Below are 13,294 nucleotides of genomic sequence, written 5' to 3' on the forward strand. Positions count from 1 at the left end.
CAGAAATTAACACAACATTGTAAATCAACTATACTTCAATAAAAAATATATGCTACACACTGTACCAGTCCATTTTTATAACATTCTGGAAAGGGCAAAACTATAGAGGGAAAAAAAAAAACAGATCAGTTTCCTAGGAACTGAGGGTGGAGCAAGGGGAGACCTAAAAAAGGACACGAGGAAACTTTGGCGGGTAATGAAACACTTCTATATCTTGATTATGGTGGTGGTTACAAGTTCCCATGGGTTTCTCAAACTCCCAGAACTTTCTACTGAAAAGGGTGAATTTTACTCTATGTAAATTAGAACTTAATTTTTTAAAATCCAAAATAGAAAGACACAAAAATATCCTGCTATGTTAAATTATTTTGTACATAAAAGCCTAATTAACGTATACACATTTTTAGAGATTTTGATAAATCCTTCCAAATTTCCCTCAGAAACATTGGATCCAGTTTATACCTGTCTGTCAATGGAATGAGAGCATTTGGGTTTTTATATCCTTGTCAGCACAACTATCAGTGATTGCACTTTTCACAAGGCCTCACTCAGGGCTAGGGACACAGCAGGGATTTAATAGAAGCATTTATTCCAAGCACATGAAGTCTCCACAAGAGATAAATGAGATTTTCCCTGAGTCCTGAAGCCATTTACTGTTCTGATGGAGGAAAGAAAGGAAGGAAGATACCATGTGTGTTGGGAGGAGAGACAGCCTCTGAACTCAGGGGTCTGAGGAGCAGTGTCAAACTGGGGGAGAATATGAAAAAGGAAGGGTGAATAAGGAAAGCATACTATGTCTTATGGGGGCTGAGAGGTCTGAAGTGACAACTGTATCTCATTTCTATATGCTGGTGCCCAGCACCAGGCATAGCACATAAGGCTGTAAGAACAAACAAACTGATGAGCGAATGAATGAATGTTGAGACTAAAATTTGGGATCAGCAAAGATAAAACTTCCTTGCTTTGGGAATTGGGGGTTCAAGCTCAGTTTAAGACTGTGGCCATGCAAACTTGAGGACGTTTTACTCTGAGTCCTATCTAAGGAGAAGAAAGTCAGCATAGGTGAGTAGGGGGAGGGCACATAGTCATGAGGGTCCACCTGGGTCCCCACGCGCATAGGAGCCTACAACACAACTCCTGGATGTCAGAAGTCTATCCTTCTGATTCTCAGCCCTGGGGACTGAGTGAAGGGTGGGGTCTTGGGCCAAATGCTGGGTCATTTTAGCTGGAGCTGGGCGGCTGTATAGGAGAGATAGGGTTGGTTGAGAGGAAGTTGAGTGCGCATGCCTGTGTGCTGGCTGGGGGCTGGAGCAGGGGAAGAAGGGGCAGGGGGCGTGGTTTCTGGAGAAGAGGTGGGGGAGGGGAACATTGGGGCTGCTTTAGGAAGGCTGCAGCAGGGAGCCGGAGTCTGGACAGAGCTGATGGGTGATTAGAGGTGTTGGTAGGAGAGGCAGAGAGAGGGATAAAGGTAAGGAGATGTGAGCATTGAAAAGGAGAGGCAGCTGCCGCTTGTGTAAGTATGAGACAGTGCATGAGTGTGTGTGTGTGTGTGTGTGTGTGTGTGTGTGTGTGTGTGTATGAGAGAGTGTGTGAGTGTATGTGTGTGAGTATGAGAGAGTGTGTGTATGTGTGTGTGTGTGTGCGTGCGCAGGCATACGTGAGAGCACAGGGGCTCCTCCCTGAACCCAAACTTTATGCTCCGAGTCTTACAACTCGCATCTTCTTTTCTCCTGTCACTCTAACCATGACAAAAATAAGGTTGCATTTGAGCATGTAAGGGGTTATTTGCAAGTGTGAGCATGAGTGACTGTTCTGACCAGCCAGGAGCCTGGGAGAGAGAGAGGCAGAGTGCCAGAACGAACACACATATGCACGAATGAGTGCATGAATAAGCAAATGGGCGTTTACAAGAAGCTCCCCGTGAATGTGGGTTCGTGAAAAACGTTGGGTCTGAGATGCCCCACCCAAGCCCCATAGCCTATATCTCTGAGTCTCTGAGCACAGAGAATTCCAGGGACGTCTGTGCCTGAGGTTCTAGAAACCTCACACTAGCCCACTAGATGAATAACTGGCTTCAAAGGACGGCATTCCTAATGGACCAGATTCCAGGAGGGAATCCAAAAAGGGTGAGCAGTCTTCTGACCCCGAGAGCCCTCCCTGGACTGGGAGGCCCCGGCCGGGTGGAGCAGCCACACCTGCCTGAAGTTTTGAGTAAGAGGGGGTGGAAACTGCACCAGCACCGCCCTCTCGCAGGCCCTGCGGGCCCCTGCGGTCTGCCGGTCACAGTGGGTCCCACAACTTCCTCACTTCCCTAAATGGGCAACTTCATATTTAGAACCCCAGGTCTTCCCTGGCAGCCCCAAGTGGTACGTCCAGCATAGGCCTGGGGCCCTGACCTCGGATCCCTGCCCCCTGCTGGACTTGTGCCCGTCCCCACTGCTCGGAGCCATGGCTCCCGCCTTGCTGCTGCTGCTGTGGCTCCAGGGCCCTGTCGCAGGTGAGAGGGTGGGCGGGTGGCTTACGGGGGAGGGAATGGTCTGCTCCTGGACCCCCTTCCTGCTTTTCCTTTGCTCAGTCATCTTGTGGGGTTGGAGGAGGAGGAGACGGTCTGGCTGACCTCGTAGCTCCCCAGCAGAGACCGGTGAGAAGGTGCCCTCCTAGTATCTGGCCCCGGGCAAAGCTAACCCAGGCCTCACAAACTAAGATAAAGCTCTGGACCCTCTCTGCATGGGCCCCTTTATCTGTCTGTCTTCCTCAGGACCTCTGACCAGGGCCACCCCACTTCCTCACACACAACAAGCCCTCATCCCTTGGCCTCTGTCGGGAGAGCCCTGTTTGGTGCCTATGGGAATCATTACCTTACGTGTGTGCGCTTTGAATTTGCTTTTTCTTGGAACGTTGATGCCACGCCCTCTGTCCTTACCCCCTGTCCTGGGGTGGGGGTAGGGAAGCAATCCCTGAAGCAACCTCTCCCACCCCACATCTACTAAATGCTCCTTGAGGGGGCCTCACCCAATCCTGCCTTGCTTGCTGCCATGACAACCAAGTTACCATTTCCTGTTCAGTTCTGGGCACCTCCTGTGTGAGGGGTGGAAGGTGGGCACATGTAAACACAGTGCCCTGGAGACCCATTCCAAGGTCACCCTATCTGTACGCCTCTCCCAGAGAGACCCGCTTTTCCAGGGCAGAAGAGTGTCCCCTGGGGTCCCCCAAACCTGCCACCTGCCAAATAATTGAGTTGGATCATTCTGTTTAACTTGCATGGGACAAAGTGATACGAGAGAGGGCGTTACCTTACTCCAAGCCTCAACTCTAGCGGCAGCTGGGTTGGAAGCTAAGGTGGATGTCTGGGGTGCTGGGCCCTTGGCTGTCACAGCTCTGGGTTCCATTGGGAAAGTCTGGAGCAACCTGCATTTGGGAGAAGGAGACGTGCACTGAGCATGGACTACATTCAAGGCACTGTCCTGGGGCACAGTTCTCAGAGCCAGCCAGAGACAGATAAGAAACAGAGACGTTAAGTGATCTGCTCACATGGTTAGTCAGTGGTAGAACCCGAGTTTTAACCTATGTTTATTTAGACTCCAAAATGCTGTCCACTCTGTCCTACTGGGGAGAACTGTGTGCGTGTTTGCAGAAGGCTCGGAGGGTGTTAGAGGAGGAAGTGCCAAGCTGAGGGTGGGTGGAGGGCTGGAGGCCCCTCACTGCAGCTTTCTCTCTCTCCCTGTCCCCTGATTCACCACGCCAGCCTTAGTTTCACCCCCTCCCCTCAGACCACGGGTTATGAAGCTCACTGACCACAGCTTCTTCCTAGGCATAGAAGGCAACATATGAACAGTGAATCACTGTAGAATTCTTTGGTTTACACTCCATTGGGAGTGTATACAAATGTCTGGGCATGTCGGATCTATGGGTTTTAGGTAACTAGAATATTTTATTTTCTTTTTTCTTTTTTTTGCGGTACGCGGGCCTCTCACTGTTGTGGCCTCTCCCATTGCGGAGCACAGGCTCCGGACGCGCAGGCTCAGCGGCCATGGCTCACGGGCCCAGCCGCTACACGGCATGAGGGATCTTCCCAGACCGGGGCACGAACCCGTGTCCCCTGCATCGGCAGGCGGACTCTCAACCACTGCGCCACCAGGGAAGCCCATAGAATATTTTAAAATTAAACATCACCTAGAATGAACTCAGACAACTTGCTATTTAAAAGGTGACTAGAGTAAACCTGTTTTTGAAACAAATAATTACTCTTAATATTTTCAAAGATTGAATTTTCTTATCTACCTAAGTTCGTTGTGCTCTGGAATTTCAGAATGATGACTTGCGTTTGTGTCTGTGTCTCTGTCTTATTGAGGGCAGGACCTGACTCTTTCCCACAAGACCCTGAAGACAGGGCTTATTACTCTCCCATCAGACTAGAAAATGCCGCAAAGAAAACGGCTGCGTCTGCTGAAGTTCCCTGAGTGTAAGGACTGAGTTTCCTTCATTAGACTAGGGGCTCCCTGTGGGCTAGGCCTGTGTCTCCACCATCAGACTGGGCGTCCCCGTAGCGCTAGCCCTGTATCTTCCTCATCATTTTAGGATTCCCCAAGGGCACAGGACTACTGTCTCCCCCATCAGTCTGGGAACTACAGGGCAGGGCTAGTGTCTCCTCCAGCAGACCAAGAGCTCCCTGGGGGAGGAGCCTGTGTCCCCCTCCATTGGAGTTGGGCTGTATTTCTTCTTCACACTCTTGAGTTCCATGACAGCAGAGCAATATCCACCTCCTCTCCCTTCACCATGAGCTTTGAGTTTCAAGATGCTTCCTTCCTCCTTTCTCAACAAGTCGTGTCTCCCCAGGTGCCCCTGTCGAGAGCGTGTACTCCAAAGTGCGGCACTTTGAAGGGGAGACTCTGTCTGTGCAGTGCTCCTACAAGAGCCGCAAAAACCACACAGAGGGTAAGGTTTGGTGCAAAATCAGGAGGAAGAAGTGCGAGACTGTGTTCACCCGTGTTGGGGTGCAGGGGCCGCGCTATTTGCTGCAGGACGATACCCAGGCCAAGGTGGTCAGTATCACCATGGCGGCCCTGAGGCGCCAGGACTCGGGCCGGTACTGGTGCATGCGCAACAGCTCTGGCGTCCTCTACCCTCTGATGGGCTTCCTGCTGGAAGTGTCTCCAGGTGAGCAGGCCTGCGGGGGCACTGGGATGCTGGGGGGGTGTCCTCCCCGCCCTGTACTCCACTGGCATCAAATATAACAATAATAATAATCCAGCAATAGGCATGATGTACAGTGGGGTTTTCACCGTTCCTTTACAGACAGCTTCATGGGCATGCTTGTCGCCCTTTTACAGATGAAGGAAATGAGATCTAAAAAGTCCCTGCGGCTCTGACTTTGTCCAGGGTCACAGAACTAGCAAGTGGACGAGATGAGATTAGAACTCAGGACTCTCTGTGCTTGTTTTATTCAATCATCTGTTCCATATATATTCACTGAGCCCTGATTCTGTGCCAGGCACTATTCTAGGCTCTGAGGTTACAGTGGTGAGCAAAACCGGACCCATTCCTACCCTATGGGAGGTGACAGGCAATAGCACATTGTCAGATAAACAGTTGCAGATAACAATAAATGTTCTTAAGAAAATAAAACAATGTGATGAACTAGAAAGTTCAGTGGTGGGGGGAGCTACTGAATTAGTGGGGAATCAGAGAAGACCTCCCTGAGCAGATGACATCAAGCAGAGCCTGCGTGTGATGAGAGCTTTCTAGCCCTGTTGAAAGTGGGTGATTCAAAGGGCTTTCCAGGCGGGCAGAACTGCATGTGCAAAGTCCCTGAGGTGAGAAGAAGCTGGTCCATATTGAGGGTGGGGCAGAGTGATAGAAGATGAGGTTGGACAGGCAAACAGCAGCCCTACAGTCCCTGATTTGGGGTTTGAGTTTTATCCTAGGTAGAACAGGAAGGTATGGGAGAGTTTAGAGGAGGTGATATGGTGCCTTGTCTTTAAGGTTATCAAAACTCTCCCTTGAGTGTAGAAAAAGAGAGGAGGGCCAAGAATGTAGCCCTGTGCTCCTTCCACATTTATAAGATGGGAAAGGGTGAGGAGCCAGACAAAGAGCAGCCAGTGACTGTGAAACTTATTATCCACCCTTCCCTGTTCCCCTAACCCAACTGCATCCCCTTCTTCTGTTGGGTCTGAGCTAGGGTAACTGCTATCTCTAAGATATGGAGCAAATCTCATTCCTTCCCTCTCCGGGTTCTGATTTAGCCCTAGGGAAGTAGTCGAAACCAATTTATTGAAGTCTTAATTTGCAGGGATACAAACATGAAATGGTTTTACTTTTCCCTTAGTGTATCCCTCTGTTGTACTGTGTCAGATCTCACTTTCCACCGCTTAACCACAGTTTGGGGAGATTCCAACTTTGCAGACCTTTTCAATTATTAGGAAATAAAAAATGCACAGGCAATTAAAAAGGCGAATCTTCTAGCAATATATGCTCTTCCAGTCCCCCTTGAAAACCAGGTTTCTGGCCCCAGGCACTTGAAGTGGAGAAGGGGGACTGCTGCTGTCCAGCTCCCCCCCCTTGATCTCAGGAGGTAGGGAAGGGGTACCCCTCTCCATCACCTCCTCCTGGCCCTGCCCCCCCCAACCCCTTGGTATACTGAAGCAGGGGTGAAGGAGAGGGAAACGGTTGTGTGGCTTCACTGGCCCTTGTAGGGGTCTCTCTCGGTTGGATGTCACTCCTTTTCTGCCCGCTCTTGGGCCCTCTGTGGCCAAATGCTGGCTCTCCCAAGGCACCTGTGTGTGAGTTCTTTGAAAGGTCCTTTGGGGGTCTCTTCACACTGCTGAGCAGGATGATGTGGGAGATCTGGCTCCAGGTCAGCCCCTTCCCCCATCCCCACCCTCACCAATGCCACTTGTTCTGGCTCCCTCGCCCAGAAAAATGGGCGCCTTCCACGGTGACCATCTGGCTCTCAGGAGTGCATCCTTGCATGCACAGTAGTGGGATGCAGCAGCAGCCAGCAGCAGCCCTCTCCCCTTCACCATCCCTCTCCCCCTCACCACCCCTCTCTCTTTATTTTCCTGTTCCCTGATGAGAAAGAGTCAACACTGCCTTCTAGACTGAGCCCTCACAGCTCCTACCACTCCCTCCTCTTCCACCATCCAAAGTCCAACCTTCTTCTAGAAAATGGGATGATAAAGGCCTGAACTGATGCAGGAAGGTGGCAGGACCAGTTCCTGTGTCTCTTAATAAGCCCCCAAGGAAGGCACCTGGCCCCGCTGCTCATGGCGTTCTTTGGGGTCTGGGCCTTTGATGCTTCCTTGTCTTCATCTCTGGATCCCAGTCACCAATCATGGAGCAACTGGGAAAGTTCGTGTTCAACATCAGAGCAGAGAAATCTCTGACTTACAGGAATGAGGAAGGTCCAGGAAGTGACAAGAGAGATGGGGGTGGGGAGGGAAGTATCCTCTTGGCCCAGGTGGCCTGACAGGGGACACTAAAAATTTTGTGAAAGGCTCTTCCTTCTTTCCTGTGCCTACTTCCTCCTCCCTGACCTCACCCTCTGAACAAGCACGCACCTCGTCCCTCAGCAGAGCAGAATCCTAGGTCCAAGGTCAAGGAGCAAAAGACAAGGACAGGTCCGACCCAGACAAGTGTGTGGGCTGCCGGGAGCTGCTTCCAGCACCAAGGCCCCCGACTCAGTCTCACCTTCCTCCCTCTCTGGTCCCTCAGCCTCCACAACCAAGAGAAACACTCCTCTTACGAAGCTGCCCACCAACCTCCAGAGTGGAACTGTCGTCACAGCAGGCCCAGCCCTCACCTCAGGACCTGATGCCCCTTTCACCACCAGCACAACGGTGTTCACACCTGGACTTCTCACCTTGGCTAGACTCTTGCCCTTCCCTGCCTCAGGGAGCATCAGACTGACCTCTGTGACGGGCTACGGCTTCACTGGCACCAGCCCCTCCACCACGGGGCCCAGTAGGACCATGGGGTCCCAGACAGTGACTGCCTCTCCCAGCAATGCCGGAGCCTCCGCTGCTGGCCCAGCCTCCACCCCCACTAAGGCTGGGCACCTGTGCACCACGGGATCGCCCACCACGGGAATGTGCCCCACTGGCAGGTCTCTCCTCAACCTATTATCCCCCAGCAGGTACCCGGGGGGCCTGGGTTGAATGCCATTTTCCCAGACATGGCAACAGTTCTTGGTGCCTGGACAGACCCCAAGGCGAAATGTTGCAGCAGACCAGCCCCTTTCACCCACTGGGAACTCAGTTTGGCCTGTTGCTGAATGGGAGGTGGGAGAGGGAAGCTGGGATGGACATGGGACAGAAATGATGGCAGTGGGAAAGGAGGGCAGGGGCTGGGTCAGCAAAGGAGTCTGTGGATGAAGAGGAGAGGGTAGGGACCAGACAAGGGGAGCAGCCTGGGCAGTAGGAAGTAGGAAATGGGGACACTTTAATTTGGGTTCCCTGAGGAGTGGACTCTGAGACCAGGATTCACATTGTATTTGGAACACTGGAAAGAGCATGGGGAAGTGAGACAGGGAAGGGAAGGCAGCAGATAGAGAGCTTACTGAGGCTGGTTATCACTGTGGGCAGCAAGAGCTCAATCCCATTGGGGAGACTCTAGGGTCCAATGTCTAGCAGCCAGCTGGAGGGCAAGGGAGCTGGGGTATTTATACACCCACTCTGTTGGTTATTGGAATATAGGCAGAGTGCCCACAGCATCTGTTCCAGAGGACAAAGGTGGCAAGTACCATCCTCAGTCACCACGAGGACAGTACGAACGTTGGTCTCTCCTGTCACAAATGCGGGTCTCTTAGAGCCTTGTCCTCAGCAGATTTGGGGGAATAATGGAGGAGAGGCTCTAAAGTGGAGAGACGCTTCCCTTCGCTGGGGGCAGGGGGCTTCATCCCCTGACCTCTGAGCACCTCACTTCCTTCTCCCACAGCTGGGTCCCCAAGGAAGAGAGGCCATCACTCCCCACGGGGACTGGCAGGTTTCCCCTGGTCCCACGCCTCTCCCGTGGTGCGCAGAAAGACGTGGGCCAGGGTGGGGCACCCTGGTACTCACCTCCTCCGCACTCTGTCCTGTCTCCGCAGGCACCAGGACTTCTATCCTGCTGTGCTCGTGGCGGTGCTGGCCTTGCTCCCAGTGCCTGTGATGCTGATCGTGGTCTATGGGTTCTGGAAGAAGAGACACATGGGAAGTGAGTAGAGCCCACCCTCCTGGCCCCCCGAGGACAGAGCGCTGGGGGGTTTGACACCCTTTCCAAAGTTCCCGACTCCCCTCGGTCCCCAGATGGTGTGTCCTCACCTGTGTCCAGTCAGGAGGACCATACAGCACCCAGGTGAGGGAGGTGGGTGGGCAGGCGGCGACAGCTCAGCGTAGCCTTCTGGGGCTGAGCCAACAGCAAGCGGAGGGCAGAGGCAGAGGGGCTGGGCTGGTCCAGGAGCTGTGCGTGGTGGGCAGGAGGACCGCCCTCTTCATCTCTGTCCCCATCCTCGCAGGCTACAGCATGTGCCGTGATCCTGCCAGATCCTGGAGGGACCCGTCCACAAGACCAGAGCCTCCGTGGAAGCCTGCTTGGTCTGAAGCCACTTAACTGTATGGTGGGGGGGAGCTTCTCCCAGAGGGGTCCCGGGAGACCAGAGGAGGAGTGAAGATGGGGACCTGTCTGGATTGGAGCCAGGCTGGGGATGAGGACTGTGCAATGCTGGACTCAGGCCTTCCCAGAACCGGAGGCTGCACTGCATCCTCTCAGTTCCCCTGGGCTGCCCGGAACCTGGTGGGGGACAGGGGGCAGAGCAGGGGGCACCAGGTGGGAAGTCCCTGGGGGTAGGGGGGGAGCCACTGAGGTGATTCTGCTGAGAGCCACAGACTCCTGGGCCCTGGCTGGATGGCAGAGAAGCCCCAGGTGTGCTGTTTGCAGACAGAGACCTCAACTCCCATCGGCCTTGGAACCTCTATCAAGTTGATGGGGGGAGCGGTGGACAGCTAGGGCTGCCTCTCCCCACCCGGGGCTCTGTCCTCAGTTTCCCTCTGCTCTTTTCAAGCGTCCCCATGCCCTTGGGGGAAGAAAGAGTCCAGAAACAGCCCGTGTCCCAAGGGTCCCACCCTGGAAGAGAAGTAACAGTGACTAAGAGTTGGGGGTCACCAAAGGTGTTGGGGATCCCAGAGCTGTCCAAGCCCCCCACCCCCTGGGCCAAGTGTCCTCTATGGGGCCTCTAGATGGGCCCTGATCTGACTGTGGCTGCTTGTCCGTCGAGTCCTGGGAGCCAGCAGAGCCCACACTCCCGCTGCTGCTGCCTGCTGGCCGGCCCCTCCAGGGAGAGCTGTGACCGCGCAGCTGAGAACCCCTCACCCGCAGGACCAGCCTGTCCCTCGACTTGCATGCAGAGGCTGATCAGGGCTCTCTCCCCCAGTTCCCACACCCAGGCTCCGGGTCTGGGCTCCTGAAGAGAACAGGGGGCCCTTGAGAGTCCACTGGAGGGGAGGCCATGGCTCAGAGAAGGGGGGTGTCACCTTCCCTCTGGGGACTCATTGTCTCCTGAGAAGAGAGGACCCACTGGTGACACAGCAAAGACAACTCAGAGCTGACCAGAGCCTGGAGGACTGCCTGGGCTGGGAGGGGCAGGGAGGATGGAGCTAAGGAGCCTGGGCCAGGGGCCCAATGGCCGGGGGCGTCTGCCCCTGCCTCACTGGCTCGTGCCTCAGAGTTGGCTTCTTCTGCAGCGAAGGCTGAAGAATATGGACTGCATTCCTCCCCTAGGGAGGGGTATCCACCAGCCTGGAGCCACTGGAATGAGAGACTGCGGGGAGATGTGGCCTGCCCACCCTTGGCCTTGGGACACAGCCCTCCCAGGTGGGAGATCAAATGTCATAGTCAGGGGAGTGACACAGCTGGGGCCTTGGTGGGCAGCCAGCCTGCAGGTGCCACTCCAGGATGGAAGTGGGGAGGGAGGAAGGGGCAGGGGGCAATCCTGGGGGACAGCAGGGAGGCAGCCCCTCTTTCCTATGTCCAGGAGAAGGCACTAGAGGGGAGACTCAGACTGAGGAACTGACAGACCTGGTGCCAGGACACACACACACACACACACACACACACACACACACACACACACACACACACACACACACACACACACACACACACACACACACACACACACACACACACACACACACACACACACACACACAGTGATAACCGTCCTCCTGACCCTGGTGTGTAACTAGGACGGTGTTTATTCTCCACCCTAAAACCACACGCTGGCAGCCCTGCTCCGGCTGAGAGCGGGATGTTGGTGGGTGCAGAGGCTCAGGACCGGGACCCAGGGATGCCACCTGTCACTGTGGGACCCTGTGCAAGTCACTAACCGTATTGGGCCTCATTTTTCCTCTCTTGTGAAAGGGGACACTAATTCCTACCTCTCAAGACTGTTTTCAGGATAAAATGAATTAACATGAACCTCATACACTGAGTAAAAGCCTCGTGCTGCTTGGTCCTCCAGTTCTTTTCCAGGTCTGATGCTTGTCACATTCTACTTTTAAAACCATCGGATCCTATTTCTCTGTTTTGTACTTGACGGGAAGGGGCTAGGGAGGGTGTAGGGGGACATGGTCTGGGCCCAGGCAGAGGCCTTTGTTACCTGATGTCATGCCGGGTAGCTGTTAGGTGGACTGACCATCCTTATTTGCCCAGGATGAGGGGCTCCTGGAACCAGGCACACCTCCCACCCGTGGAGCCTGCTCCCATGTGAATCCATGGTAAGGAAGGACACAGGGTGCTGAGAAGGAGGTGCAGACTCCGTACCCAGCTTCCTAGCTCTTATGGGCCAGGGTGGCCTCTTTGGACCTCCAGGCTCCAGGACATTTTACTCAAACCCTGGCCCCTCACATGCTCCTTCTGTTTGCCCTTCTCCCCGGAGCTCCAGGGGTATCCAGACCCCCGGCAGATCCAGGGCAGGCAGGTGCAGGGCAGGGGTGGGCGTCAGGCCAGAGCTGCTATTGCCTTTGGTGGACAAGACGAGGAGTCTTCCTGAGCAATGGACTGAGACTACGGGACATACCTGCGAAGGGCCTCCTGTTGTGGCCAAGGGAAGGAACAAATACAGGAAGCCCAGCACCCATGGGATGTTCACTCTGTGAGCCCTGATCTGATCCCACAGGACACACGTGTTCTTGCTGTGAGGCCAGCAGGCAAGCCTGAGGTTCACAGTCCCAATGGCTGCAAATGTGCTTTTCACTCTGCATCACCCTGCGTGGGTGGACGCCGCTCTGTGCAGCCCGGCTCCTCCTTCGGGCTGATGGGCTTCTTGCCCCTGTGCTGGGAGTAGTGAAGGCGGAAGGCAGCCTCACGCCTGGGGCAGACCCTTCCCAGGGCAGCCCCCCGACCCCCACTGATTGACGCAGGTGGTCTGAAGCCCCGGCACCCCCTGCCACCTTGGCAAGTTCTGAAAAGTATCCCATCTCCAGAATGGCTCCCAAAGTGACCTGAGCTTCCTGCGGCCCAAGGGCAGCCTGACTTCTCCTGTCTGTCCTGCTTCCCCTGCCCTTCTCTTCCCCAGCCTGGTCCCCGAGCACTTTAAACTTCCTGGTACTAATCGCTGCCTCGGAGTCTGCTACCCACAAGCCCAATCTGCCCCTCTGCTTGTTTACAGGGTTGATTCTTTTCTTTGTTGTTTCTCTATTAACCATAAACGGCCTGTGACAATTGTTTTTCTGTAGCTCATATAAAGACAATTTTAAAAAATGTGTTTGATTAGTGTGGCCTTTCAGCAAACACTATGGACTGACTACGGCAGGCTGGGAGCTGGGGCACAGGGATGACCTGAGGGGCAGAGATCCTTTCTCCTCCTCTCCCTCCCCCTCCTTCTGCACCCATCTCCCCCTTCCCCTCCCCTCTGATGTTCCTGCCCCCAGCTTTGTTCTCTCCTACCCTTGCCAGGGACCCTCCCTGCACCTCCATTCCTGGAAATGACTCTCCATCTCCCTTCCCCTCTTCCCTCAGTCCCTGCGGAACTTCCCAATTCCCAGGCAGGCCTGGGCGGGAAGTCTCTGACCCCTGGAGACCTTGCAAGTGTCCCCTAACTCTGTCATTCACCTTCAGCCCCTGCTTTTCTTCGGTGGGGAGGAGAAAGTTGAGGCTTGGGAGGAAGTGGTAGGAGAGAAGGGAGAAGGAAGGAGGAAAGATAGGTTCTTAATTTGTTACCAAGTCCAAGCTCGTACTTCTTGCCACACGACAGGCCAATCCATGGAGAGACAAGCTGTTGGGACAAGGAATAGCGATTTCATTTGGAAAGCCAGCAGAC

The 13,294-nt window shown here is 54.3% G+C and overlaps 1 protein-coding gene and 1 long non-coding RNA gene across 2 annotated transcripts in view; one reads left to right on the forward strand and one right to left on the reverse strand.

Moving 5' to 3' along the window:
* Positions 1-12,849, reverse strand: part of LOC137232007 (uncharacterized) — a 47,164-nt gene extending 34,315 nt beyond the window's left edge. Inside the window, exons 1-3 of the long non-coding RNA XR_010946835.1 lie at positions 9,297-12,849; positions 9,054-9,166; positions 3,294-3,408 (exon numbers count right to left, since the gene is read on the reverse strand). This is a non-coding gene — a long non-coding RNA (uncharacterized lncRNA). The remainder of the gene's footprint in view (positions 1-3,293; positions 3,409-9,053; positions 9,167-9,296) is intronic.
* On the forward strand, positions 2,434-9,697 carry LOC137232006 (trem-like transcript 2 protein). The gene is made up of 5 exons (XM_067753021.1): positions 2,434-2,497; positions 4,837-5,157; positions 7,711-8,131; positions 9,083-9,189; positions 9,491-9,697. Exons 1-5 carry the CDS (start codon positions 2,449-2,451, stop codon positions 9,583-9,585), a joined length of 993 nt encoding a protein of 330 aa, XP_067609122.1. The 5' UTR covers positions 2,434-2,448; the 3' UTR covers positions 9,586-9,697.
* Positions 12,850-13,294: the final 445 nt, after the last annotated feature.

The sequence above is a fragment of the Pseudorca crassidens genome, chromosome 10 (assembly GCF_039906515.1).
Source record: "Pseudorca crassidens isolate mPseCra1 chromosome 10, mPseCra1.hap1, whole genome shotgun sequence".
Lineage (NCBI taxonomy): Eukaryota > Metazoa > Chordata > Mammalia > Artiodactyla > Delphinidae > Pseudorca > Pseudorca crassidens.